Genomic DNA, 26,661 nt, shown 5'->3' with positions numbered 1-26,661 from the left:
ATAGTCATGTCATGTCAATGGCCTTGAAAATATGTTAGAGTCTGTTCTTTGGTTCCGTTCTATCAGCAAACACCATAATCTACTGATCTCCTGTTCCTGCTCCTCTTTCAATGCTTTCCTCGTCTACGCGTCCTTTTCGCACAGTCGTCGTTCTTTCATCTTCTTTGTTTGTTTCTATTTATTTTTCCCTCTATTCTTTCTCACGACAAAGATTAAAAAAAAAAAACTCTGTCATTATGTGATACAACTCCTCAATCTCCTGCCGATGTTATTCCATTCTGCTCGACTCCTCTTCTCATACATTTTCACCTCCTTCCCCACTCCGAACCGTTTTAAATCCTGCACTCCAGAAAAAATAAATAAATAGAATAAAACTTAGGTATCGCCCATGTCCACTCTTTTCTCCCATCTGTGATGGAACCACCTGCCGGAGACTTTTCGATCGCACTCTTAACTCCAGGGCTTCAAAAGCAGGTGCTGCACCACCATCTCATGTCATCACCCATTCCGACCCACATTAACTCTTCACAACTCAATGGCCTCTTAATTACAGGCCGCTGCGTTTGCTCCCGTTCTCTCCTCTCTGTCCCATTTTTCCTGTTCATTCCCATGCCTTTGCTCGTTTTGTCCATCCATGACCAGGATGCTGCTTTTTTTTTCTCTTTCTTTTTTTCTACCTGTCACCACGTTCTTTCATGAGCTTAAATCTTCTATACAAAACAACACTTTTTAAATAATTCATCTGGCCATATAATCATAGAGCAGTGCAAGGGAGGAGGATAAAGATGAAATAGACGGACGAAAGGCACAAAGTGTACTCTCCACTGAGAGACTGCCATTTCAATTCTTGTGTTACCAGTGTCACTGCATCGACGTGCATTTCGCTGCACTACAGTGTGCTTGGAATTTTGCCCAGGGGAATTTTATCCCGGCAGAGTGTCAGGTTGTCGACTGTGCATGGCCTCCACTTCCACACCCTGTCCCGATGTGTGCTGCGACACGTCCTTCGCAGCGATTCTGCACCTCCCCCAGGCAAATTTACATTTCTCAACTTCCAAACAGGAATGTTTCATCCTTTCCATTTACTGCTGCCTCTAATATTTACATATCACATCTTTTCTTTTCTCTCCTGCTAGTCGCTTTTTAGCTCTGCCACCGAAGGTGGATGGAGGTTGCCTTTTCTCTCGTTTGTTAGTGTGTGTGTGTGTGTGTGTGTGTGTGTGTGTGTGTGTGTGTGTGTGTGTGTGTGTGTGTGTGTGTGTGTGTGTGTGTGCGCAGGATATCTCAAAGTTATGGATGGATTCGAACGAAACTTGATGGAAAGGTTGCATGGGTGACAAGGACAAATTGATTAGATTTTGGGGAAGATCCGGACATACGAGAATTTTTTTTTTTAGGCGATTCGTCACAATTTAGATATGGGGCCAAAAACTACATCCAGGAAACCACGATGTCTCAAAGTTATTGATGTGTCACGACAAAACTTTGTGGATGAGTTGGGAAGGTGACAAGAACAAGCCGATTAGATTTTGGTTCAAGTGCGGATGCAGATCCGGCCTATCGGTGGGATACAAAATGTAAACCGTTCAGCTTCGTGGAGGTATGTGCTCTATCGAGTGCCGTTCCAGTTGATACCTGCTTTTTGGCTCTTTGCAATTTTGCCCTTTTGTTTTTCACAATGGTGGTCCAGGAAAGCTCAAGTTCACACGCCACCCACAGCCATTGTCATGTTTTCATCCAATGAAGCTCTAAAATGACCTTTTTGTGTTTAAAAAAAAAAATATATATATATATATATATATATATATATATATATTTGTGATTGTGAATAATTAAGGACAAATTCAAGAACCCACAACTTTGATAATGAAAAGAACATAATTTTTAGATCCTCATGGAGGATCTCGAAGTCTTACTCACGTTGTTGTTCTTCATCTTCTTCTTGTGGACTTTTTTGTTTCACAGCCAACAGTTTTCATCGAAACTTCCTGAAACTTGGCATATATATGTATAAACACCCTGCGCAGACAGTAACCATCTCCGATTTTGAAAATTCCTCCGAGAAAAAAAAAGTTATGACGTCAAAATTTCCCCGCTAATGGAAATCACCTAAAAAAATTATCTCCGAAACTAGGCAAGCTTTTTGAATTCTGTTTACGGGAATCGAACAGGGCATTAGCAGAGATTAATTACCGCACATATGATACATCACTATGACGTCATATCAATTTTTATGACGTCATTCCTATTTTTTGACATGTTTTGTTTTTTGTTTCACAGCCTACAGTTTTCATCAAAACTTCCTGAAACTCGGCATATATATGTAAAAATACCCTGCGCAGACAGTAACCATCTCCGATTTTGAAAATTCCTCATAGAAAAAAGTTATGACGTCAAAATATCTCCGCTAATGGAAATCGCCGAAAAAATTATCTCTGAAACGAGGCAAGCTTTTTGAATTCTGTTTGCGGGAATCGAACAGGGCATTATCAGAGATTAATTACCCACATATGATACACCACTATGACGTCATATCAATTTTTATGACGTCATTCCTATTTATTGTTTCACAACCCAGAGTTTTCATCGGATCTTCGTGAAACTTGCCATGTGTATGCAGAAAGCCCACGCGCAGGCAGTAACCATCTCCGATTTTGGAAATTCTTCCTAGAAAAAAAAGTTGACGTCATAATATCACCGCTAATGGAAATCGCCTATACCATTATCTCCGAAACTAGGCAAGTTGTTTGAATTTTGTTTGCGGGAATCAAGCCAGGCATTAGCACAGATAATTTATCGCAAACCTGATACATCACAATTAAGTCATATTCGTTTTTATGACGTCATCATTAAGAGGACGAGGATCTCAGCTCATTTGAGCTTGTTTATGTAGTTAAGAGTAAATAAGCGAAATTAACGATAAACATGATATATGTGTAAGAGGGCTGCGCTGAGACGGTTATCCAAATGAAGAAATTTCTCTCTCGTTCTTGTTTATACATTTTGTTGTGTCATTTCTGTTCCATACTGTTGCTCAACATTCTCACGTCAGAGCTGTCGAGCCTGGGTTTGAATTCCGACCCAGCTCTAAACTGCTACCCTGGTGTTTCGCAGGTCTTAGTGTTGCTCAATATTAGTGTGTGGGTTTTACAGTAAGTGAGCTGCCACTTCTCCGCACGAGAATGCAGGCTCTGAAAAGGATCCGAGCTTCGCGCTGGAAACCCGAGAGTGAAAACAAGAGTGCCAGGCTGTCCAAACAGGTTGTCTCTATCATGCTCCTGCAATGTTTGGTCAACCCACATGTAAATGGAGTTGTGAAAGTGTTTATAAATAAATACTGCAACAAAGTATAAACTTGATTGCAAAAGGCATGTTGGAAAGATACGGAGGAGAGGGACCAGCAGATTTCAGCTGTGCGGGGTAGCTTAGCATTGCTGTTGAATTTGTGATGACGTTTCGACAAGGGAGTTACCGTACACCCTGCAAACAAAGGAAACTTCACAACTCACCACCAAGGACTTGTAACGCTGCAATGAAACGGGTTAAAAGCACTCGCAGCCAAATCCTCATCGAAGCCACTTGTGGAGGAATATCAAGTGAGCTCCAATGTGCTTTATCCACGAGCTATCTCATGAACAATGCCGATCGGATCCGTTCAAACTGTCATCCTGGCTGAGTGTCAGTAGAGGGCGTTGCATTGTGGGAAAAAGTTAAGCCCTCGGGAGAGGGTGTGTTATTAATAACTGCACGGAGTCCTCATATGTAGATCAGTCACCGATGAGAGCCAAGCAGTTGGTTTGTTTTTCGCACCACAATCCTTCCCAGTCCCCCCCAAAAACTTGCCCTCATCTTCAGCCCACCCTAATCTCCAGCTCAGAGCTAAAGTAACAAAAAAAGTTGTTGGTATGTGGTATGACACTTGTTCATACCTTGTAAGGCCAAATCTTATCAGATTCCATACAAGATATGATACATGTGCATAAGGCAACATCATAGAAATTTAAATTGGGGCAGAAACACCTTTGGTTTGTCATCCCAAGATGCAACATCACGTTTACACTTAACAATCAATCATTGACCCACAATGGCAAGGGAGGACTCCACAGACATTATGAGGAAATTCACAAAGATGCATATTCTGCTTCAAGGTTATGTAAGCATGAGAGCGTCTGCCCCGAGTCTGCGAAGTCAGTGGTTCAAACCCCACCGAGTCAGAGCAAAAACTTTTTTTTAAATGGCATGTGCTGCTTCCTTGCTTGATGCTGAACATTTAAAAAGTGGAGAGCAGGGACAAACACCATTTGGCATCTATGGAGAGGAGGAAATTCCTCCTCATTTGCCCTGCTGAGTGTGGAGAGGAAAGCAACGTCATAAAAAGATGGCGTTACTTGGGAACCAGAGTGCTCCAGGAAGTGATGTCACGTCTTTTCCCAAGCTCAGTGGCTTTGTTTGTCTTAAGTCATCGAGAGTTGTCTCACACATCCGTGTGTGTGTGTGTGTGTGTGTGTGTGTGTGTGTGTGTGTGTGTGTCAGCTCTATGAGCCTGAGATCCTATTAACATTAAAAGATATATATATATATATATATATATATATATATATATATATATATATATATATATATATTTAAAAGGATGGAATTTTTCATAAAAGGATGTAAAGTGAAAAATTTGACAAAGATTTGATTTAACCATTCTAATTTGATTTTATTGTTGCGGTTCTGCTTTGCGGACACTCCCCCAAGGCAATGGTATCCAACATGTAGCGATCCTGAGACAGTTATTTCATTAGTATTTGTTCAGTTAGCCCTTCCATTATGTCTAGTGGGTCAATGGGACAACATGCGTTGCGTAGGGCTTTCGGTTCGGTCTTTAATGTCCTATTCTTACTTTGTTATACATTCATTTTATTTCACACACAAACTCCGCCATGCGTGCACGCTAGACCAGTGATGCTACCGAAGGAGCTGCAGGAATAACGAATATCACCGCAGCCTCATTTGCATACGCTCGCCGTTTCCCCATTCAAACGATGCGCCATTAATCAACCGACGCCTCACCTTAGACCCCCACTACGCTCACCGCGATGCGATAACCCTCACCGTGATTGCTACGTCGCCTCACAAAAATCCCAACAACCTATGCCCGACCTCTTCACCACAACAGCTACCAACCACTTCAACAACTTTACCGCAGATGTCACAGCGCTTCCCCCACTTCACTGTAACCGCCGCAACTGCCATCAGCTCCCTGGACACTCACAACAGTCATTGAGGATACCGGGGAATGGAGGACTTAGCGCGTGCCTGTGAGCCAGAACACTTTGGCGTGCAGCTCGAAGCACGAACGTGCGCTGGGATTCATTCGTTGACAACTGGGTAGATCTAGCATTCCGCTAACTAACAGCATTCGGATGGAGTACAGCGCATATCCGTGGCCAGAGAGCGCTCCAGAAAACCCGCACCCCAAAGAAATTATAAAACTCCATTGCATGACAGAGCATGCAAGTGACTGAGGCCATTTTCAGCTCAGGAGTCTGGCGAGGCGGGGCGACCTCTCGGGGTGGCGTCTGCGCACCAATGGGGACACGCGGAAATGCCTACAGGGTCTCCTGATCCAAATTCTGGCTCCTCCTCCACCCCGGGCTCTATAAAAAAGAGAATGAATCAGAGTCTTTCGTCCTTTGTCTTTTGGGTCCAGAGTCCTTTCCGAGCTGAGCGTCATCGTCTACCAGTCTTGCCAAACAAGAGTCAAGCTGAAAGGGCAGTGCGAGGAACCAGGACGAACCAGGCGAACAGCGCTGAGTCATAGCCAGGTCATCACCGCTCAGCTCCCATGGTGTTCCATTCATTATCATTAATAACACATTTGCAGACTCTCTAACGCACGACGCAAAGCTATTTCTCACGCATCTGTCTCTCTCATCTGTTGCCTCATTCACTGTGGACGCATCACTGAAAGAGCATATCGATTCGCTCCTCTTCTGCATCATATTGCATCACATTTTGCAATTCCCACTCATGCACTGTAGACAACCCCATTTTATTCCCTCCACCCCGCTCCTAAGCGATTGGGCTGCGGAGGTTCGTCGACCGTGCTAGGCACAACGAGGTCACTTACACCTCAACTGCTTCTCTTCTTTCTGGGTTACCTCTCATTTCCTCAGGTGTGTGTCTGCTAGTGCCTGTAATGTGCATCATCATATAAGATTGGAGAAGTGTACATCGGTTTAGCTCTGCTCTCCGTGTCTTTTTGGAAATATAAATTGCATTTTTTTGCCGCACCCATACATCCTTGCTTTTGTGAATAAAACCCTTTCCTCACTCTTGCATATAATAAATCGCGTGTGTTAAAAATGAACCCAGCCAGTTTTGTCTTTTGCTTCATTGGTCCAGCATGGTCAAAACATTAGTTTAGCCGGGAAGTTCTACCCCGTTAATTTGCTCTTGTTAGCCAGTGCACACCCACTGTATCGCTCGGCAGTAATCCAGGTGTACGCTGAGGGTACGAGATTCCAATTAACTTTGCCGTCCACAGGTAGGGTATCATGCGAAGTAGTGTAACCCTGCCAAGATTGGCAGTACCAATAGGCGGCCTCAGGATGTGGCGTTTGAAAGGGACCAGAGTGCTTCCCCTTGTGGCAAGCCTCGAACCTAGAGTCCGTAACATTATTTACCTCCTGTTAACACTGTACGCTGTGTACAGTGGCCTGCAAAAGTATTCACCCCCCTACAAAATTTTCACATTTTGATGCCACCTGAGCTTATTTCATGATGCTATCAAATCAAACTTAATATACAGAGTCTTCACAAACTACTCCAAAGTGCTAAAGCTGAGAAAAAAAAAATACACATTCATTAAATGTGATTAAGTTTGATGAACAGAGAAAATTATCAGATGATTCTGTATTCCATAAATATTCAAACCCCTTGCCCAATTAACCATAAATCACTTCAGGAGCAAATTATTTGTTTGAAAGGTTACAAAATAAGTGTAATAGTTTAAAATGTGTCAGCTCGTTGATGGGTGTCAATGTGGCAGCTCTTTCACATGTATGTAATCAGTGTTTTAACTTGAAAACTAAGCTCCCCCACCTCCCGAAGGGATTTTAAGGTGCAACTCACTTGGTCAAACAAGGCAAAGATGAAGATCAGGGAGCTTTCCAAACAAGTCAGACATAAAGGGGTGGAGAAGCACCGTTCAGGAGAGGGTTATAAGAAGATTTCAGTCACTCATTATCCCTTTGAGTACGGTGAAATATATCATTAAGAAGTGGAAGACTTATCATACCACCTCATATTTATATGTGTACTGGACCGTCCACCAAAGAGTGATGACTCCATCTACACCTCACTATCTGAAAACATGGACCAACTTCCATCTTCTCATCCAAACTCTCTCTTCCTCATATGTGGCGACTTCCATTATCATCATGCCAGTTGGCTAGGTGTGGGTACCTCTCTCACCTGTCATGGCACTTCAGCAAAAGCTTTCTGCGACTCATTGGGACTGACTCGATCGGTCAATTTCCCAACCCGGATCTCAACCAATGGTATGTTATCTCTTCTGGATCTGATTTTCACAAATTTCCCTGATAATATCTGCTGCTCTTCCTCCGCTCAAATCGGTTCTTCTGACCACGTCCTTGTCAAAGTGGACATCTCTCTGGCTGTTATCAGAGAACCACCTCAGCGCCGTCGAGTCTGCCATTTCACTCAAGCCGACTGGCAGGGTCTCCAAGCAGCCATCAAACTTCTGGACTGGTCTCCCATCGCTACTTTCTCCAACATCAACTTATCCATGGAATTCTTTCAAAGAAACTTGCTCTCCCTCATGCACAGATTTAGCTCCTCTCATCTTCAGTTGTCCTACCCTTCCTCCCGCCCTTGGTTCACTGAAGCTTGTGGCGAGGCAGTTATCCTGAAACAACTTGCCTTTGCCTCATAAAAAGCAAACCCAACTGAGGGTCATCTCAGTTCCTTCCATAAAGCTCAGAACAAGTGTGTATCTACCCTCAGGAGAGCCAGAAAACAACATCTTTCCAAGCTCAAGTCTGAACTCTCAAACCTCTCTCCCTCCTCAAAATCCTGGTGGCGTTTAATCAAATCTGTTTCTGGTGTATGTTCCCTCTCCATCCCCTCCCTTATCTCAAATGGCTGCACTGCTGATACCGCACGTGAAAAGGCTCAATGCCTAAACTCGGTGTTTGCAGAAAAATCTTGTGTCCAAAACCCATCACTTTCTCTACCCACCTTACCCAGTCACACCCAACTGTCCCTGGACTCTGTGGCCTTTTCTCCTGACAACATGGAGAGCTTGCTGTCAAACCTCGACTCAGATTCTGCAACCGGTCCAGATGGCATCAGCCCACGTGTCCTAAAAACCTGCTCTGCTGCTCTTGCTTACACTCTCTCTGTTCTATTCACCCTCTCATTTGCCCAAGGTCATCTGCCATCTGCTCGCAAATCAGCAAACATCACTGCCCTGCATAAAAAGGTGCAAAAACAGATCCCTGTAACTACAGACCAATCAGCCTTCTCCCAATCATCAGCAAGGTTATGGAATCCATCATCGCTTCAGACATTAAATCCTTCCTCTTCTCCAATGGCCTGATTTCCTATCATCAATTTGGTTTCAGACCAGGTCACTCTACCCTGGATATGCTGCTTCTGCTCTTCCAACAATGGATGGAGGTCCTCAATGCCAGACAGGAAATCCGAGCCGTATCCCTGGACATATCACGTGCCTTTGACACGGTCTGGCACCCTGCACTGCTCACCAAACTCTCTTCCTATGGTATCCAAGGCCATCTCCACTCATGGCTCGTAGACTTCCTCTCCTGTCGCAGTCAACGTGTGGCCCTAAATGGAGTTCTTTCATCCCCCCTTCCTGTCCCGGCTGGAGTTCCTCAAGGTAGCGTTCTGGGCCCTGTTCTTTTTCTGATTTTCATCAACGATCTCTCCAACTCTCTGGAAAATCCTCTCTATCTCTTTGCTGATGACTCCACCCTCTGCCGTACCATCTGTCATCCCTCAGACCGGCAAGCAGCAGATTCTTCGCTCACTGCAGATCTGGGTAAAATCACAAACTGGTCCAACACGTGGAACATGTCTTTCAATCCGGACAAATCTCACACTCTCACCATGTCTCTTCGAAAGGACCGTTTAGAAAATCCCCCATCCACTTTCTCAACAATCCTCTGGAATAAGTCCTTTCTTTCAAGCTTCTGGATTTCACTGTCTGCCATGACCTTTCCTGGGAAAGTCACATTTCTAACCTCGCCTCCAAAGCCAATCGCTGACTGGGAATGCTCCGTGATGCAAAGTCTTTCCTCGGCCCACCTGAGCTTCTGACCACATATAAAGCTTTTGTCCGCAGCCTGATGGAGTACTGCTCTCCCCTCTGGGCTGGTGCTCCTGCCTCCCACCTTTCTCGGCTTCACGCTGTGGAAACCAAGGCATTTCGGATCATTGGCATCTCCCGCGATGAGGTTGAGTCTTTGGGCTTCTCACTCCCTCACCGCAAGCAGGTCGGTGGTCTTTCTGTCTTTTACCGACTCCTCTCCAGCCTCGCCACCTCTCTGCTCTCTCTGCGATTTGTCCCCACCACATTTCCGCAGGGCGCTCAAGGTCCGCCAACAACCCCCTTCTGGTAAAACTACCAAAATCATGAATCACTGCTCACCTTCGCTCTTTCATTCCTCTTTTTTTCCCACCTTTGGAATAAACTCCCTCACTCTGTTCAATCCCATTCTTCCCTCCAGGCCTTCAAAACAGCTGTTCACCACCACCTATCGTGCCCCATCCAAATCCTCGATCTTTTCTACCCCCGTTAATCCACCCCAAACCCATCTCCTTCAAATTCCCTGCTTTCCTTCCTGAAAGTCCCTGTAATGTCCATCTTGTATTCCCCGTGTTCCCCACCCCATCCCTCTCCCTTCCACACATCTCCTAATGTCTCTGTTCCCCACTGTTTTGTCCTTCCCACTCAAGCCCCTCTTGTTTCATGCCCTCCTTGCGTGTGTTGTGTGCTTGCTCTCATACGAGCCTCGACAAGTTTTACAAAAAAACCCCCCCCAGACTCTACCCAGATCAGGTCACCCATCCAAACTCAGCAGCAGGGCAAGCAGGAAACTGGTTCGGGATAACACTGCAAATCCATCAGCGAGTTTGAAAGATCTGCAAGGCTTTATGTCTGAGATGGGGTCAGTGATCATTAATCAACAATATCCTGTTCCCTTCTCAAAGTTGGCCTCTATGGACAGGTGGCAAGAAAAAAAAACCATTCCTAAAAAAGACGGAGTTTGTGAAAAAGCATCTTAATGATACTGCAGGCACGTGGAGAAACGAAACGACAACAATTGAACTTTTTGGTCCAAATTTAAAGCGTTGCATCTTGCACAAGCCTAACACTGCACATCACCCAGTGAACACCATCCCTCCTGTCAAGCATGGTGGTGGCAGCATCATGTTATGGGGCTGCTTTTCATCAGCTGGGACTGGGAAGTTTCTCAGGATAGAAAGGACAATTGATGGTGCAAAGTACAGGAGAATCCTTGATAAGAACCAGCTTGAATCAAGCCATGAATCTGAAACTGGGAAGGGAGATTCACATTTCACCAGGACAATGATCCGAAGCACAAAGCTAAAGCCACATTGGGAGTGGCTGAATAAGGAGAAAATAAATGTTTTTGAGTGGCTCAATGAAAGTCCTGACTTGGACCCAATTGAACATTTATGGCGAGACTTGCATATTGCAGTCCATTGACGACGATCCCCATCAAACTTGGCAGAACGAGAGCAATTTTCACGTGAAGAATTGGCAAAGATTTCATCATCTCACTGGACCAAGCTGGTGGAGACCTTCCCAAAAAGACTCATCGCAGTCATTGCTGCAAAAGGTGCTTCCACCAAGTACTGACTGAAGGGGCTGAATACTTTTACAACCAGTGAATTATGATTTGTACACGTTTTTTGCAGGTATTCCTGATGTGTAACCTCCTTCAACGACAATAGCGTTTAGTTTGATCTCTTCAGTTAGGAATTAAAAAGTTCATTTGGAAAAATTGTTTCTACATAATTGGTAATTTATCTAAATGTGGCATTATTGGTCAGTGAAAACATTTGCAGGCCACTGTAGGTGTACAACCAATTGGTGAAACACAATGTACACAGCACAGTTAGAAAGAAAGAGGAAAATAACTTCTGACCTTTGTGGTTGTTGAAATAACGAGCCGTTGCCACGGCAATGATGATGAGAATGAAGAGGCAGAGACATACAGATCCAGCTACCAGAAGCCAGTCATTGGAGGGAACTGGTGCAGCACCTTGGTAAAGGTGAGAGACAAGAGAAAACAATGGCCAGATGGACAGAACATCAGCAACAGTTGGAAGACATAATCACGTGACATCACTTCGCATCTTAAGAACATCCCAATGGAGGGACGGGGGGCAAATGCACGAGGTTCGACGCACATCGTAAACAAACAACACAACCCCATTTTGGAAAACACTGTGAATTTTACGAAACCTTCAAGGAAGAAAGACATTTTGCACAACCCGTCGAGGGAATGCAAAACATGCATTCATGATTGCTTATCAGCGAATCTCTGGCAAAATTCAGGTTTGTCCTTTGGGCAGCAGGACCGGTTTACAAGGGGAATTGTGAGCTCATCCAAATACACCATTATCCCACCCGTCAGTTCTCACTCACTTGTGTTTGTCGTGACGCCGGTTGGAGTTACAGATTTCAGACGTTCTGGAAAATGAGAATGACGAAAGAAAAGGCAATTTGAAGGCATTTGACGCATCAGCATCACATTAGCAACAGAGCATGAGCTGACTCGACCTCAAAACAATTATAAACAGCCATGAAAAACTAAACCTGAATATCCATCTCATCATCACAATATCAATGTGATAATCAAAATACACTTTAAATGTCAACCAGACGCGGTGGCAAAATGGTTGCAGCTTTCGCTCTGAGTCTGGGAGGTTGGCGGTTCACCTTATACATGGGGATCCAATTACATTTACTCACTAACAAGGTTACCCAGCGTTACCCGGGTCGGGGGTACTGAGAAGTGGGAGAAGCAGGAGAGTCGGCAGAGCTGAGAATAGGGCAGGTGAACCGATGGGGTGAAGGTGAGGAGGGGAAGCTGTGCAGGGGGCAGGAGAGCCAGAACATCAGTGGGTAAAGGGGTCTTCAAGGATCTTGGGGTCTTAAGTGTCTTTGAGGTCTTAAGGTTCTTACAGGTTATTGGGGTGTTGAGGATCTTTGAGGTCTTAAAGGGTTTTTGGGGTCTTAAGGGTCTCCAAAAGTTTTGGGGGTCTTAGGAGTCTTCAAGAGTCTTAGGGATATTAACCATCTTTTGGGTCCAAAGGGTTGTTGGGGGTATTCGGGGTTTTAAAGTGTCTTAATTGTGTTTGGGGAATTCAATGGTCTTAAGGGTCTTTGGGGATCTTATCTCCCAATCATGTAAAAGTCTTCTCTCAAGCATGTATTCTAATCTCTTAAGCATGTTAAAAAAGTCTTATGGTTCTTCGGGGGTCTTTAAAGGCTGAGGTTGTGGATGGAAATACACTTCGGACAACCCCTGAGTCAGACTTGGTCTGTATGCCAAATGTGATGGTTGTAGGCCCATGGGTCTTTGCAAAAAACGTGAACAGACAGACAGACAGACATCCGATGAATCTTATTTATTAGATTAGAATGCCATGCCGTAGTAGAAGGATGTATTAAGCTGCTTTATATACCTTAACATGGTGTGTGTTTAAAACATGGAAATTCTAATGGTTTTTGTAGTATAGCCGAGTCTCAAAGGGTCAACAGGATATACACTATACAGTCTTCGGGTCTTTTGTGTCCTCAGGGACTTTTTGGGTGCTCAGGAACTTCTGGGTCCTCAGGAACTTGTTGGATCCTCATGAACTTATTGGTACTTTTGGGTCCTCAAACTTTTTTGGGCTCTTAGATCCTCAGAAACTTTTGGGGTCTTAAAGGTTCTTCAAAGTTCGAAGGGGTCTCAGCAGTCTGGAGGTTCAAAAGGTGAATTCCAATAGTGTGTAATTAATGAATAGACATACGTAATTAATAGACAAAAAGTATGACACACACACACACACACACACACACACACCTCATCCATTTATAATAGGAACATCTTCAAGGGACAGGCATGGCGTGGCAATTGCGAATAGGAACGTACTGTGCACCGCTCACCGTAGCAGATAGCTCTGGTTTACCGCAGCACGAAAACGGTGAACGTATTATTTATTTAGTTAGGTTCCAATTGTGTGTGGAATCAGGCCAGCTGTGCAGTGAGCCAATGGGTGGGAGACACAGTCATACAGCTCGACTGATTAGGTGTGCTGGCCTTTGGCCGTGTTATACTTCACGTGACATTTGTTAACCAATGATATTGCATATAAATGAAAAAGCCAGAAAAGTGGTATTTAAAGGCTCAGGTGGTGAATGAAAATACCCGAAGGACAACCACCGGATCGGAATTTGGTTGTGTGACAAATTTAGTGGTTGTTGGTCCAGCGGTCCTTGCAAAAAATTGGAACAAACAGAGACAGACAGACATCCGATGGATCTTATTTATTAGATGTATGGAAAAATTAAGAAAACAAAACCGTCGGCATGACTTGGACTTTTCGGAGTACCTCATTCTGAGAACTTCTGGAAGGTGCCCTCACGTGTCATTATCCATCATCTTATGATAATAATAATAATAATAACATCAAGAAAAAGAGCAATCAGAGATTGCAGACCCTTGCCAAGACTTCTTTTGTGTGGTGTATTTTGTACTGTTGTGTTCCATCATTAATAACAGACATAATCAGAAGTGCCACTTTATAACTACTGGCAGTGATGACCGGGTACCAAGACGTCTCGCTTTGATTGGACACCTGACCCTGACCCGTGACGTTGTTTTATTATTATTATTCAATTGCATTTAAAATGTGATTAAAACAAATTCAATTAAAATCAAATGGAAAACCAAATAGGTACAGTCCTGTATTGGAGTAATCAGAAGGACCCCAAACAAGTAAAAAAACAAAGATGAAGTCATCAGGAGGAACCTGGATATGATTCACATTTCAGTTGCTACTCTTCTACCATCAAACCCATCCAGGCACAGCCAAGTGAGCCTTATTCAAAAAAAAAAAGTAAAAAAAAAAAAGAACCCAGATCAAATTTTATTTTATTCTGTCTGCCAGACCATGCACCTGATCAAGGTGAAATTTAAAACAGGTATTCCCCATCACAACTAGATAATAAATGTGAAGTTTCACGTCGATTGATTCAGTGCTTCCAGAGAAAACATTATTTAATCTTTTTCTTCAATCCAATATGGCTGCCAAACCATGTGACCTATCAATTATTCCTCAACAAATTTGTGCACCCAAGGCTTGGGGAACATTTGGGGGAAGTTTCCCCCTCGATCTGTCCAGCCATTCTGGAGAAGAAGTTTTTTTTTATAGGTTTTAGGGTAAATCCAATATGGCTGCCAAATCATATGACCTGTGATGTCATATTTGTGAACCTTTTGTTCCTCGTGGACAGGCGGTCATATGTGTAAAGTTTCGCCTCGATCTGTTCAACCACTTCAGAGAAGAAGATTTTTGAAGGTTTCTATTTTTATTTTTTTATTTTTTAACAATATGGCCACCGAATCATGTGACCAACGGCATCAAAAAAAATTTTTTCTGTGGACCATTTTATCCCTAAAAAACCCTCAAACATGTTCATACTGATTAGATGTGGCATTCTACATTATGCAATTATGACAACATAATGAAGGCACCTATGATGTCATCAAAAAAATAAATCACACTCATTCCCCATTCCCCATGTACTTGCCATGTGCTAAGTTTCAATTTTTTCCTTGGTGCGGTTTCAGAGATAGAAGTCCAAATTTTTCCCGTTTTTCCAACATGGCTGCCGCACCACGTGTCCTATGACGTCATAATTATGATTAAAACATTCCACATGAGTAGTTACGACTTTGGTGAAAATTCTGTCTCGATCCAACAAGCGGTTGCGGAGTAAAACACGAAAGTTCTATGCGGACAAACAAACAAACAAACAAACAAACAATCGGACCCAAACGCAATACCCTCTCCTTCGGCGAGAGTGATAACACAAGTTCCCACGCAAGGAACTTCAATGCAGGAGGACATTCGGCCCATCAAAGCCTGCGCTATCATCACCAACCTATGGCTGTTTAATAGGGCACACTATCCCTTTTTAAATGCTGAACATCAAGCAAGGAAGCAGCACATCGCGTTTCTAAAGTTCTTGGTACGATTCAGGCGGGGTTCGAACCGCCGACCTCCCAGACTCAGAGAGGATGCCCTAAGCATTACGCCAACGAGTCTGGTAAACAAAAATCCCCCCAAATTTGTTTTTTTTTTAATCTGCTTGCCATTGTCCTTAAAAATACAATTTATCTTCATACGTCGGAAAATACAGGAAATAATTAATGTGCGTTTACTTTCGTATATGACCTAAGAGCACGTCTGTTAATACCCAGAAATGATACCGCCGTGGTGAACTGGCTTGAGACATACGTGGACCATTTAAACATGGCTAATCGTTTCTCTCGAACTCCTCAAGTACTACTCACCAACGGAAAGGTTGAAGGTAGCTCTGGACTGTCCAAAAATGTTCACAGAGAGGCATTCATACAGGCCAGCATCGGACATGGTCAAACTGGAGAAGTTCAGCAGCAGAGAGGACGAAACTGGAGTTCTTCCACGAAACCACCTCGTCCCGCTCGGTCTGCAAGGTAATGATGATGTAAAATAAGATGACAACTCCACCGGGCATTAACCTGTCCAGGAGACATTACAATCCCCCTAAACCCTGCCGTTACTGTCTCTCTCTGTCTAACAGTGTGAGTGAAAGAGAAAGGGGGGGGCTGGAGGGAAGGAGGGGGATAATCGTGTGTTGTTAAAGTATCTATGGTTGAAGAAAAAAAAAGGAGTATTTTTTTGAGTTCGTTTAGATGTCACTCCCATTGCTTGGTGTTCTCAGCGCTTCCCTAAACCCTTCACATCAATCACTGCCCTCCCTCAACCCCACCCTCACCCTCTAACCTTGGCCTCCCATTTGCTCTGCATTCAACCTTCAATTCCTGTCCCTCCATCCAGCTGCCATTTGCCTTTGAGATCTGTAGCTTTGGAAGGTCTAGGGATAGGAGTGGAAAGAGACTCGATGAGAGCCATCAACACCTCGGTACATAAATAGGTATAAAAGTGAATAAACAATTTTACGTCTCACTGGCTAACAGCTTCACCCGTAAACACCACTCACTAATTTCCACATGAATACATAAATATGGCGGTCGGGGTGCTCGGTAGCAAGACCAGATGAGGGAAGAGAGATACAATAAAGCTGCACAACCACGTACTGCTGATGTGTGATACACAAGCAAATCACAGGGATGCAGATGTTAAGTTCGACAAGGTTGATTGTAAGAATAGTCATTATAGATGGATCCATGAGTGATTTCATCGATTATATTTATGGGGTAGGCCTCAAAATTAAGGCAATAGCTTCCCAAATACCAGAAACTATATTCTGTTCAAACAAACGCAAAAATTATGGAGAAAAAAAAAAACTTCGACTCCACATATGAATATGAAGTAATATGTAGATGGCCACTTCTGGTGATGGGTAAAGATAACGTGATGATCTCCTCGTGATTGCCCACCGAATCCCACACTTACGTCCGATAGATAGGAGCCAGGGAACTGATGAACTGCCGGACGTGTGATTCACAACGCAATGCACGGGAGCTTCATCGTCAGGAAGTCGAGCGAGGATGCTGACATTGCAAGTAACATTGCCGTTCACATCCACATTCACAGTCTGATCTTGGGGAATTGCAGGGAATGGAAACCAAAACAAGGAAGTCAGATATAACAGTCAAGATACTCAAATGGTGAGGGGATGATGGGGGGGGGGGAGTGACTCGTACATATTCATATACGATTCCTTTATACGAATACAACAAACACAACAGATCCCATGCCAATGAGAAGCCCCTCATTGAAGATTACATTTGGAGGTGATGACATCATTGGTGGCCAAATGTGAGATTAGAATCAAATGGCAACCTGGGATCATGTGCATCACATCTACCATGTAACAACAATGCAAAACCAAACTTTTTGACACTGCCTCACATTTTGCCAATCGCTCATTGTAATCGAGGGTTCCACCAATTTCATACATGAAGAAAGCCTTTCTTCTCCTCCAATGGAGCGCTGCTCTCCCCTCCAGGCTGGCTCCCCTTGCTCACATGTTCCTCAGCTTGACGCCGTGGAAACCAAGACTTTCAAGATCATTGAAATCTCTCATGACGAAGCTGAGTCTATGGGACAATCAATTAGCCATCGCCAACAGGTCAGTGGTCTCTCTGCCCTCTTCTGCCTCATTTCTAGTATTTCTAGTATTGCACCCTCTGTTCTCTCCATGCTTTGTCATCCCCCCCCCCCCCGCCAGGTATCTGTAGGTGCACTGGGTCCACTATCAACCCCCTCCGAGTGAAACTGCCTAAATCCAGAACCACTGCTGACCTCTACTCATTCGTTCCTATTTTTTCCCCCCACCTGTGGAACCACCTTTCAATCTCATTTTTTCCTCCAGGTCTTCAAGATGGCTGCTCACCACCATCTTGTCATCCCCCATCCAAAACCATGATCCTTTCTACACCCTTTCAACCACCTCCCCCCTCCCCCCCAGCAAAACTCCTCCAAAAATTTTGCTAATGCATCCATCTTGTTCACCCGTTGCATTTTCCCCTTTCCTTCATCGTTACTTGCATCCCTCGTTTGTCTGTCTCCCTCTACTTTCTCCCTCTGCCTTGCTCTTGGCATTTCCTCTTTCTCCTGCTGTTCCCTTTGTTATGTTGTGTCCTGGTCTGTTGTGTGTCCCAGCTCTTCCATGAGCCTCGACCATGTATAAAATAAAATCAATAAATAAAATTAAAAAAGCACAGTGGGAAGCAAAAGCACTTACTGGGAAGGCGCCGAGTTTCTTTACGCCAATAAACGTCTGCGGGTGGCTTCCCAATGGAGGTAGTGCAAGACAGGTTAAACCAAGTGTTCTCCAAGATTTCATGATGTGGTCCGGAAAGCTCAATCGGCTTTGGCAATACTATTTGAAAGACAGAGAAAGAAAGAAGGTGTGCAGAATTGTGGAGAAGTGGAAAGTATGGCACAGTAGTAGAAGTAGTAGTAGTAGAAGTAGTAGTAGTAGTAGTAGTAGTAGTAGTAGGGAGGAAGAGAAAGAAAACAAAAAGTTAGAGGAGAGACAGAATTGAGAGAAAGGAAGATCCGAAATACAATTAGCATCACCAACCATGCAGTGGGTTTACTGTTATGTTACATCATTAACCAATAAAAGGGGAGCGTTAAATTCTCATTTCTTATTGGATCTTTGTATAAAAATCGACATATCCTTATTCCAGCAGCCCATACAACCCAAGACAAGTCTTACTCCAAAGAACAAGGGGCACAGAGAGATTGAGCGGAGGAGATTGTCCATAGTCGGTGCAGGTGTAGTTCCCGTAATCCTTATGTTGCAGTTTTTTAAGCAAAATGATGGATACATTCAAATCCCACAATTTCATCTGGAAACGTGGATCCTGCAAGGCTGGGAAGGGTGAGCGGAGGAAGGGATCGACAGGGTTATATGTTGGTGTTTACCCTTGACCATCAACAAAACATTAGCTTCTCATTTAAATGGGCAATGTGCGTGCGTGCGTGCATCATGCTTTTTGTGGAGTTCTACGAAAGCTGTCTGATGTGGAATGTGACACACCAAAATGATCGTCATGATCTCCCGAGTTGATTCGGCTAATTAACTACAAAGGACCAGGAAGAATTCCCATGTTTTAAACGCACGCCATGTTAAGGTGTATAGAGCATCTCAATAGATCCTTCCACAGCCTGTCATTCTAATTACAAAATTAAAAAAATAATAATAATAATGATAACATTGTAACAAAGCATATATTAATTAATACTAATAATATTAACACGTACAAAAATTGTAGTATAATTTGGCAATAATATTAAGGAACGTATAATCCCCACCCTGGCCAAAGCACATCTGGACTTGGTGAAAGGCAAGCTAGCGCTCAAGCAATACAACAGGCGGGTGTGCTGCAAGCCTGCGAAGAGCAAGGAAAATTTGGTCCAATCGACCAACGCGCCCACTGGTTCATCAAGATGCTCTAGTTTCTCCTTTGCACTCCATTGTCCTGTCCCTGTTTCACACTCGAAATTGAGGTCGCTCTAGCTATTCTGCAACAGCAGCAGTGTTGAAAAACTACAAACACCATTTGTTGTTTGACATTTTCAACCTTAGTTGGATGTAAAATTGGACAAAGCAATCCTAAATGGTAAAAAAATAAGTAAGTAATTGGAATAGACAGGTCGAATATTTTGGTTTTATTGGCCATCTATATTTCCTCCCTCACCTTTATCCTCGCCAAAGAAGAGCATATTGCCTTTTGGATCACGCCATTCCAAAGAACCAACTTGTGCATCAGCTCCATCCTTCCAACACTCCAACTTTGCTTCTCCCCCAAGCACGGCACCAGCTCCTTTCACATGCAGCGTACCAACCCCTAAGGAAATGTGCGCACGCACGCACACATGGTTTGAGGATTTGTTTGACAATGTGCTCGGGATTATAAAAACACGGTCAATCAAATGCACGATACAGCTTATCACAACGTATGGCTACAGACGTGTCAGAAGAGAATGAAGGAAAAAGTTGAAGAAAACAAACAAATAAATATGAAACCAATGCAAGTCGCTTGTAGCGAGGTATGATGTACACATTTAGGACACGGGAGACCAAAAAATGAAAGCCATATGAAAGAGGTCAAGGTCATATGAAATTAACAAATTGATCAAATTCATCAGTGTTCATTCAGGTCATAAATATATACACACATAAACTTAACCATAGAAATAAATGCTGTGATGAACCAAACTAACAGCTTAGGATTAAAAGTGCAGATTTCCTAAAAACGTTACGTACTTCCTAATGACCTTTGATGTTCTGTATACTGAACACAAACTGGCCTTTGGTATTGATTTTTATATCATAGGGCCATCTTGGTAAACTTATTCTATGGTTATAAAATCAAGCTTATAGCTCCCAGTAATTTTGTAGCATCTTGGTAAATGCAATTTGTTACGTACTTCCTAACATTTTTGACCCAATCATGGAAGTGAACCTAAAAACTGGTATGTAGTAATGATCCATGTTGAAACTTGCCATTTTAAATCATCACTTTATGCAGAAGTAAATTGCTATTTTAAGATGTTCTATCAGATGCATTTCAAATTTCTGGAATAAGATTTTGTAAACTTCTCTATGACTGGGGGGAAATTTTGCAAAATCTGAGATTTTACACATTTGAAGGTGCCAAGATATGCAGAAGGTCATAAGAAATGTACTGTTTCGAGGAATTGTTCTATTCTTATGTATAATGATATATATCAAACAAAAAAATGCATTTTCAACCATTTTGGACAACATATACAATCTTACATGTAACTCATTTCTTAAAAATGAGCAATAAAAATTGGAAAAATAGCCTGTGTTTGGATAAAAAACAACATGCTTTGTAAGCAACTATATCCATAGGACCAATAGCAAAGTGTACATTTTCTGAAAGCACAGACACTTGGGCTTTATATAACATTGAGATTGTTTATCTTATTAAAACTGGGTTCAATTTCTAAGCTTTCTCCTCATTTAGGACCACAGTGTACACAATACCATGCTACAAGCCAAGTTGCAATTGTCCTGGCATTTCAGCGAGGGTAGTTGATGAGAATAAAATGGCCTCGAATATTTACCTCGGCCACCGAAGGTGGAGGTGGTTATGGCTTTCACCCCTTTCTGGTTTTGTTTGATTTTTAGCATGATATCTCAAAAAAGTTGTGGACGGATTCGGATGAAACTTGGTGGACAGGTTGGTGTGTGACAATGACGAATTGATTTGATTTTGGTGAAGATCTGAATCCGGATGTGGATACGAGATTTATTTAATTTCTAAAGTGATTCTTTACCATTGAGGGATAAGGCCAAAAACGATATAGTTCTGTATAGCACGATATTTCAAAAATGTATTGGGCCCGATATGTTCTCGTGGATCAGACATTACGTGGTGGAGGTATGTGCTCTACCGAGTGCCCTTATAGTTGACTCTGTAATCGACCAATTGGAGGAGGTTAAAAAAATTAATAATAATAATAAAAAGAAGAAGCAAAATTGTCGCATTTCTGGGCGAGCAACATTTTTGTGTTGAACACATTATGAGCCAAACCCAAGTATCCTGTAACCTGATACCATTTCTGCACATTCTGGAAGCATGGTCTCACCCACACACAAGGACACGAGGTGAGGACTTGAGGCCAAATGGTAATCCTGGACAGGTTTAGCATTCTGTCACACGGAGCTCCCGAAGCAACCCACGGCTAGGGCAGGTATTTGGCTAAGTATTCACGAAGTGGAAACCAAGGCATTTAGGATCAATGGTATCTCCTGCAATGAGGCCGAGTCTTTGGGCCTCTCACTCTCTCACCACAGGCAGGTCGGTGGTCTTTCTGTCTTCTACAGTCTCCTCTCCAGTCTCGCCCCCCCCCCCACTGTGTATGCGATTTGTCCCCACCATATTTCCGTAGGGTGCGTCCCCCATCCAAATCCTCGATCTTTTCTACCCCCGTTAACCCAACCCAAACCCACCTCCTTCAAATTCCCTGCTTTCCTTCCTGAAAGTCCCAGTAATGTCCATCTTGTATACCCCATGTTACCCACCCCATCCCTCTCCCTTCCACAGATCTCCTAATGTCTCTGTTCCCCATTGTTTTGTCCTTCCCACTCTCGCCCCTCTCGTCTCATGCCCCCCTTGCTGTGCGTTGTGTGTTAGCTCTCATATGAGCCTCGACAAGGTATACAAAAAAAAGAAGAAGTAGTCACCGGCACACATTGGTCTACTCGTTTACAAAGAAACTGGGGCTTTTAAACATCCACAACCGAGCGTCTCTGTAATGGTAATCCATCCAGCTTTAATCCCACTGCTGTTTTTAGCCTTTGCAGCAAACATCCCAGAAATGTGTCACATGTTTAACCAGACTCGGTGGTGTAATGGTTCGAGCATCCGCTCTGAGTCTGGGGCATCGGTACCTCGAACCCGACCCTGGCTGAGTCATACCAAAGACTTTAAAATGGTACGTGCTGTGTGCTTGATGCTCAGCATTTAAAAGGATAAAAGCACGGACAAGCAACCACAAGTTGGCAACACGAGCGCAGGCTTTGATGGGTCCAATGGCCTCCACATCTGTCCAAGATCCTTGGAAAGAACTCAAATATATATATATATATATATATATATATATATATATATATATATATATATATATATATATATACACTATGTAGTAAAGTTGGCCTCTCTATCTCCCAGACCATTCAAAAATGCACATTTCCTTGCCATCAATATCATTCACAAACATTGACAACAGAGTTAATGGAAAAATTACTTTTTGTTCAATCTCAACGTAGCAATTGTTTTCCTGTTCACCGGTGGAAATTAGATAATAATCAATGACATTTCAAGCAACATGCATTGCCACGCCACTGTCTCTGTCTCCGTCTCTCTGTAAGTGGCTCAAGGAAAACAACCATCAAAATCAACAGTGGCCATCCCAGTGGGCCAAACCGAACAGCACAATCCAACACCGTACTCGCACCTGCTCCGAATGAGGAACGCCGCAATATCGCACGCGATATCTACCTACCAACCGTCAGGCCACAGTGTTGGTGACGGTGACGCTCAATTTGAAATCAAACTCGCAGTTACAAATTAATGAGCCTGTACATTTCCTTAGGGAATATCAGCAAAATTAATGCCAAGAAATGTAACCAGGATAAAAAGTGTAACCAGGAAACAATGCGACTCATTTCGCCCCAAATGAAACAATTTGAGTGTGGAAGGAAAATTTAAAGAAAATAAAATTCCTGTAAGAAATCTTTTTTTTATACGGAAAATACATATATCCTGCACACGCACCTGGCACCGCAAATCGTGGTAACTCACCCAAAGAGAAATAAAATTTCCACCTATTTCCATGGAAAGCCACTGGAAGGGGTTCGTCGGCTCAAATTTCTCGATCTCACCATGAGCCATGACCTCAACAGGGCTGACGACGTAGCAAAGCTGGCTTTCCAAAAGTCAGCTGCAGACTGGCATTCTCCAAAGATCCAAGTCATTCCTTGAAAAATCAGAAATACACAGCCGACAAGACCTTTGTCTGACACCTCTGTCTATTGTGGATTCTGTGGAATCTAAAGCTCTCAAAAGTATTTGCATCTCCGGCGATGAAGCCGAAGCTCAAGGTCTGTCGCTCTCGCATTGCAAACGGGTCGGTGACCTCTGTGTGTGTGTTTTGAACCATCTCTCTTCCGGTCTAGCTCCCTCTGATCTCAGCTCTCCGACCCTCCCCAGCAACTCAAGGATGCACGCGTTCTTCCACAGAAATCCCCTCCTGGATAAACTCACTGCTCACCTCCAGCTCATTCATCCCTGCCTTTTTTACACCTGTGGAACCAACTTCCGCAGCCTGTTCAATCTTGTTCTTCCCTCCAAGGTTTGAAGGCAGATGTTCACCACCATCTCATCCCCCATCCCTCTGCCCCAATCTTTTATACCCTCATTAACCCTCCCCAAGCACACCTCTTTCCAAGTTTATACACAATTGTTTTTCCAAATTAAATGATAAAAAGAAAATTGTTCCGTCTCTGCTTCCACTTCCATGTGCCTGGGACTTTGTGCTTGCATTCATCCATCTTGTTCGGCCCGTGTCTGCCTCCTCTTGCTGTCATTGTTCCCCATGTTCGTTTTCCTCAAAGTTTACCTCTATTTTGTCACTTTACCCTGCTGATGGTGTGTCCCCCCCCCCTCTCTTTCCATTGTTCTTTCATTCTGTTTTGTCCTGGTCCATTTCGTGGTCTACAAATGTCCTCCACGAGTCCTTTCATTAAAGTCACAAAAGAATAAGAAGAAGGAGAAGAATGTGACTGAACAGAATAATCTTGGGGTGGAAATAGACACAGAGGTAGGCACACAGCACAGTGCCAGGCAGCTAGTAGGTAAAGCTAACAGGGTTTTAAGTTATATTTGTAGTGGGGGGGGGAGGGGTAAATTATAAATCAAGAGGTGGTGTTAACACTACGTAGGAATTTAGTGAGGCCTCATCTCGAATATTGTGCACAGGTTTTGTCACCACATCTTCCACTTTCTCATATTCCCACGCCCTCATGTCTCTTCTCTCCTTCCATCTCCCAAGTTCCACGACCTCATTTTAATTCTCCTCCTCTTCCTAATGCCTCTCTCATTTCCCCCGACTTGTTTCTCAATCTTTACACTCTCTGCCTCCCAGCACCGTTGCATACATAATATATAGATAGATACCCTGGGGGCAATGCACCAGCTGTCTAATTTGCTTTTGCATCCACTCAAACAAAAGACTCAAAGCATCCTTTAGAACAGGCCAGATGAGTCGAGGTTCATGGATGAATTTCGAGCCGATATTTGGTTCGTGTGTGGGGTCAACCGCTCTGACTCAGCAAGCCCTTTCCTGGTCTTGAAACCGTTTGGGTTGATGCAACCAGAAGACTGCTGCAGGATGCTTCAAACATGAAAACGATCGATTTTAATAATACGTATGCGTCTTCGGCTTCGTGCGGTTCTCCCACCACCGCACAATTAACTGAGACTCGAAGAGGACTTAGTACGTTTAGGACAAAGACGTCGGTGTATATTTCACATGAACGAAGGGACATTAGCAGATAATTTAATGGACAAATCAATGATGTGTGGGATTATAACATAGGATCCCAGCATCAGGAGCTGTATACGCACTCAGATATGCCTGATGTTGGCTTAATGGCTGGAGTGGCAGGCTTGGGATCTCACTCGGCCATTGAATTAATACCAGGTGGGGTTGACCCGGGCTGTCATCCTTCCGAGGTCAGAAAAGTGAGTACCACCTTTCTGGGATTATCGAGCCATTCGAGTATCCTGTGTCGGAGTGGTGACACGTCCAGGAGTGTGCCCAATAGCCCAGGAGACTGCTTCGGCAGCACCGACGGTCCCAGTGGATGGATGAATGGATGGATGTATAATCACTCAGACGTAAACAGCAAACAGCCCAACCAAATGGGTTTTCACTGACTTGGGGTGACAATATTGGGGGTTACAAAAGAAGGAAAAAAATTATCTGGAAGAAAATAAGTTTTTCAGTGGTATTACACTTCAGTTCCAGATGGTGGGGCACAATTATCAATTTCACCTGTAAGCTGGGTTGGGACGTGCTTACTGTCCATTCCTTTGATATCCTACACAATCTCCACCAAAATTGACTGCCATGCAGTGGTCATGAGTACAGTACTTGCAAAATACAGCAGACGTGGATGCATTATGCATAAATACAAACCGGTCAGTACAAGACAAAGGCAAGGCTTGACACACACACACACACACACACACACACACACACACACACACACACACACACACACACACACACACACACACACACACACACACACACACACACACACACCACTCAATAGCCTACGCCCTGGAGGTATGCACACTCACCTCTAAGCTGTCTAGTGTGGATTTGAATCTTGACCCAGCTATAAACGTTCATCCTGGTATTTCACATGCAAGGCAAGACATCAATGTGTGCTCCGTCCATCGGAACGACGGTAATCCAGATGGTTGGTCTCTCGTGGACGTTGAAGCTCCCATGTTGTTTACCTAATGTAAGAACTTTATTAACCTGTAAGCCAGTGATAGATTTTTTTCCGACTGCCCGGATCATCAGCTGGGTTCCGTTAATCCTCGACGTTTCGACCCTTGGAGCACAGAACCTCTCCGAAGTGACCCACAACCACGGCTGTGTGTCTACACAATCAGATCCACAACCTCAGCTGTGTCCAGACAGTCACTCAACCCACAATGTAACCTCACTATTCAAACCTTCTACCTTTCTTGTTTGATGGTTTAGGATACAATATAATAATACCAATCCTTTCGTGCCATAAAAGCACATAGGGCTGCTGAGGCAGTTTCATTGGCAAGGAGTACATTCCTGGATGAGCCGTCACTGCAACGCAGGTTACTCCGAATAGTTATTACCCCAGTATGCTGGTACTCTTTTCGCCGACCTCAGAAAGATGACAAGCTGAGTCAACCCCACCTGGTGTTAATTCAACAGTAAACAGGGGCTCAAGCTCAGGACCCAAAGGTCCAAAGTGCCACCGTCAACGCTAAGCCAACACCAGGCGTAGAACACTAGTTTTAATCCGCTAACTACTGCTCCCTGTGTTAGCAAACATCTGACGAGCTGTTTTAATCTACTTACAAGGTCTGTTGGTAGTTGGTCTCACTGTTCTGATAATTTCACCTGCACCTGTATCAGAGAAGAGCTTTCTGTGACCGTTGCTGTCAAAGGAAGGCCTTCATACAATATGGAGTGAAATTTATGATTGATATCATACATTTCGTGCAAATTGATAACAATTTGTAATTAAAAAAAAAAAACATAAACAAGGAG

At 43.6% G+C, this 26,661-nt stretch overlaps 1 protein-coding gene across 1 annotated transcript in view; it reads right to left on the bottom strand.

Annotated features, from left to right (window-relative positions):
* LOC147008689 (cell adhesion molecule 3-like) overlaps nt 1-26,661 on the bottom strand; it is a 48,678-nt gene that overhangs the window by 3,972 nt on the left and 18,045 nt on the right. Inside the window, exons 2-9 of the mRNA XM_085864538.1 lie at nt 19,497-19,646; nt 18,512-18,667; nt 18,032-18,169; nt 16,738-16,884; nt 16,105-16,195; nt 15,633-15,787; nt 11,711-11,755; nt 11,208-11,324 (exon numbers count right to left, since the gene is read on the bottom strand). Coding sequence (XP_085720664.1) covers nt 11,208-11,324; nt 11,711-11,755; nt 15,633-15,787; nt 16,105-16,195; nt 16,738-16,884; nt 18,032-18,169; nt 18,512-18,667; nt 19,497-19,646 — 999 coding nt within the window. The remainder of the gene's footprint in view (nt 1-11,207; nt 11,325-11,710; nt 11,756-15,632; nt 15,788-16,104; nt 16,196-16,737; nt 16,885-18,031; nt 18,170-18,511; nt 18,668-19,496; nt 19,647-26,661) is intronic.

This window comes from Eptatretus burgeri, chromosome 18 (genome assembly GCF_056783735.1).
Source record: "Eptatretus burgeri isolate ZD-2024b chromosome 18, Ebu_testis_v1, whole genome shotgun sequence".
NCBI lineage: Eukaryota > Metazoa > Chordata > Myxini > Myxiniformes > Myxinidae > Eptatretus > Eptatretus burgeri.
Note: the sequence above shows the minus strand (reverse complement) of the source record. Positions and strands in the feature narration are given on the sequence as shown.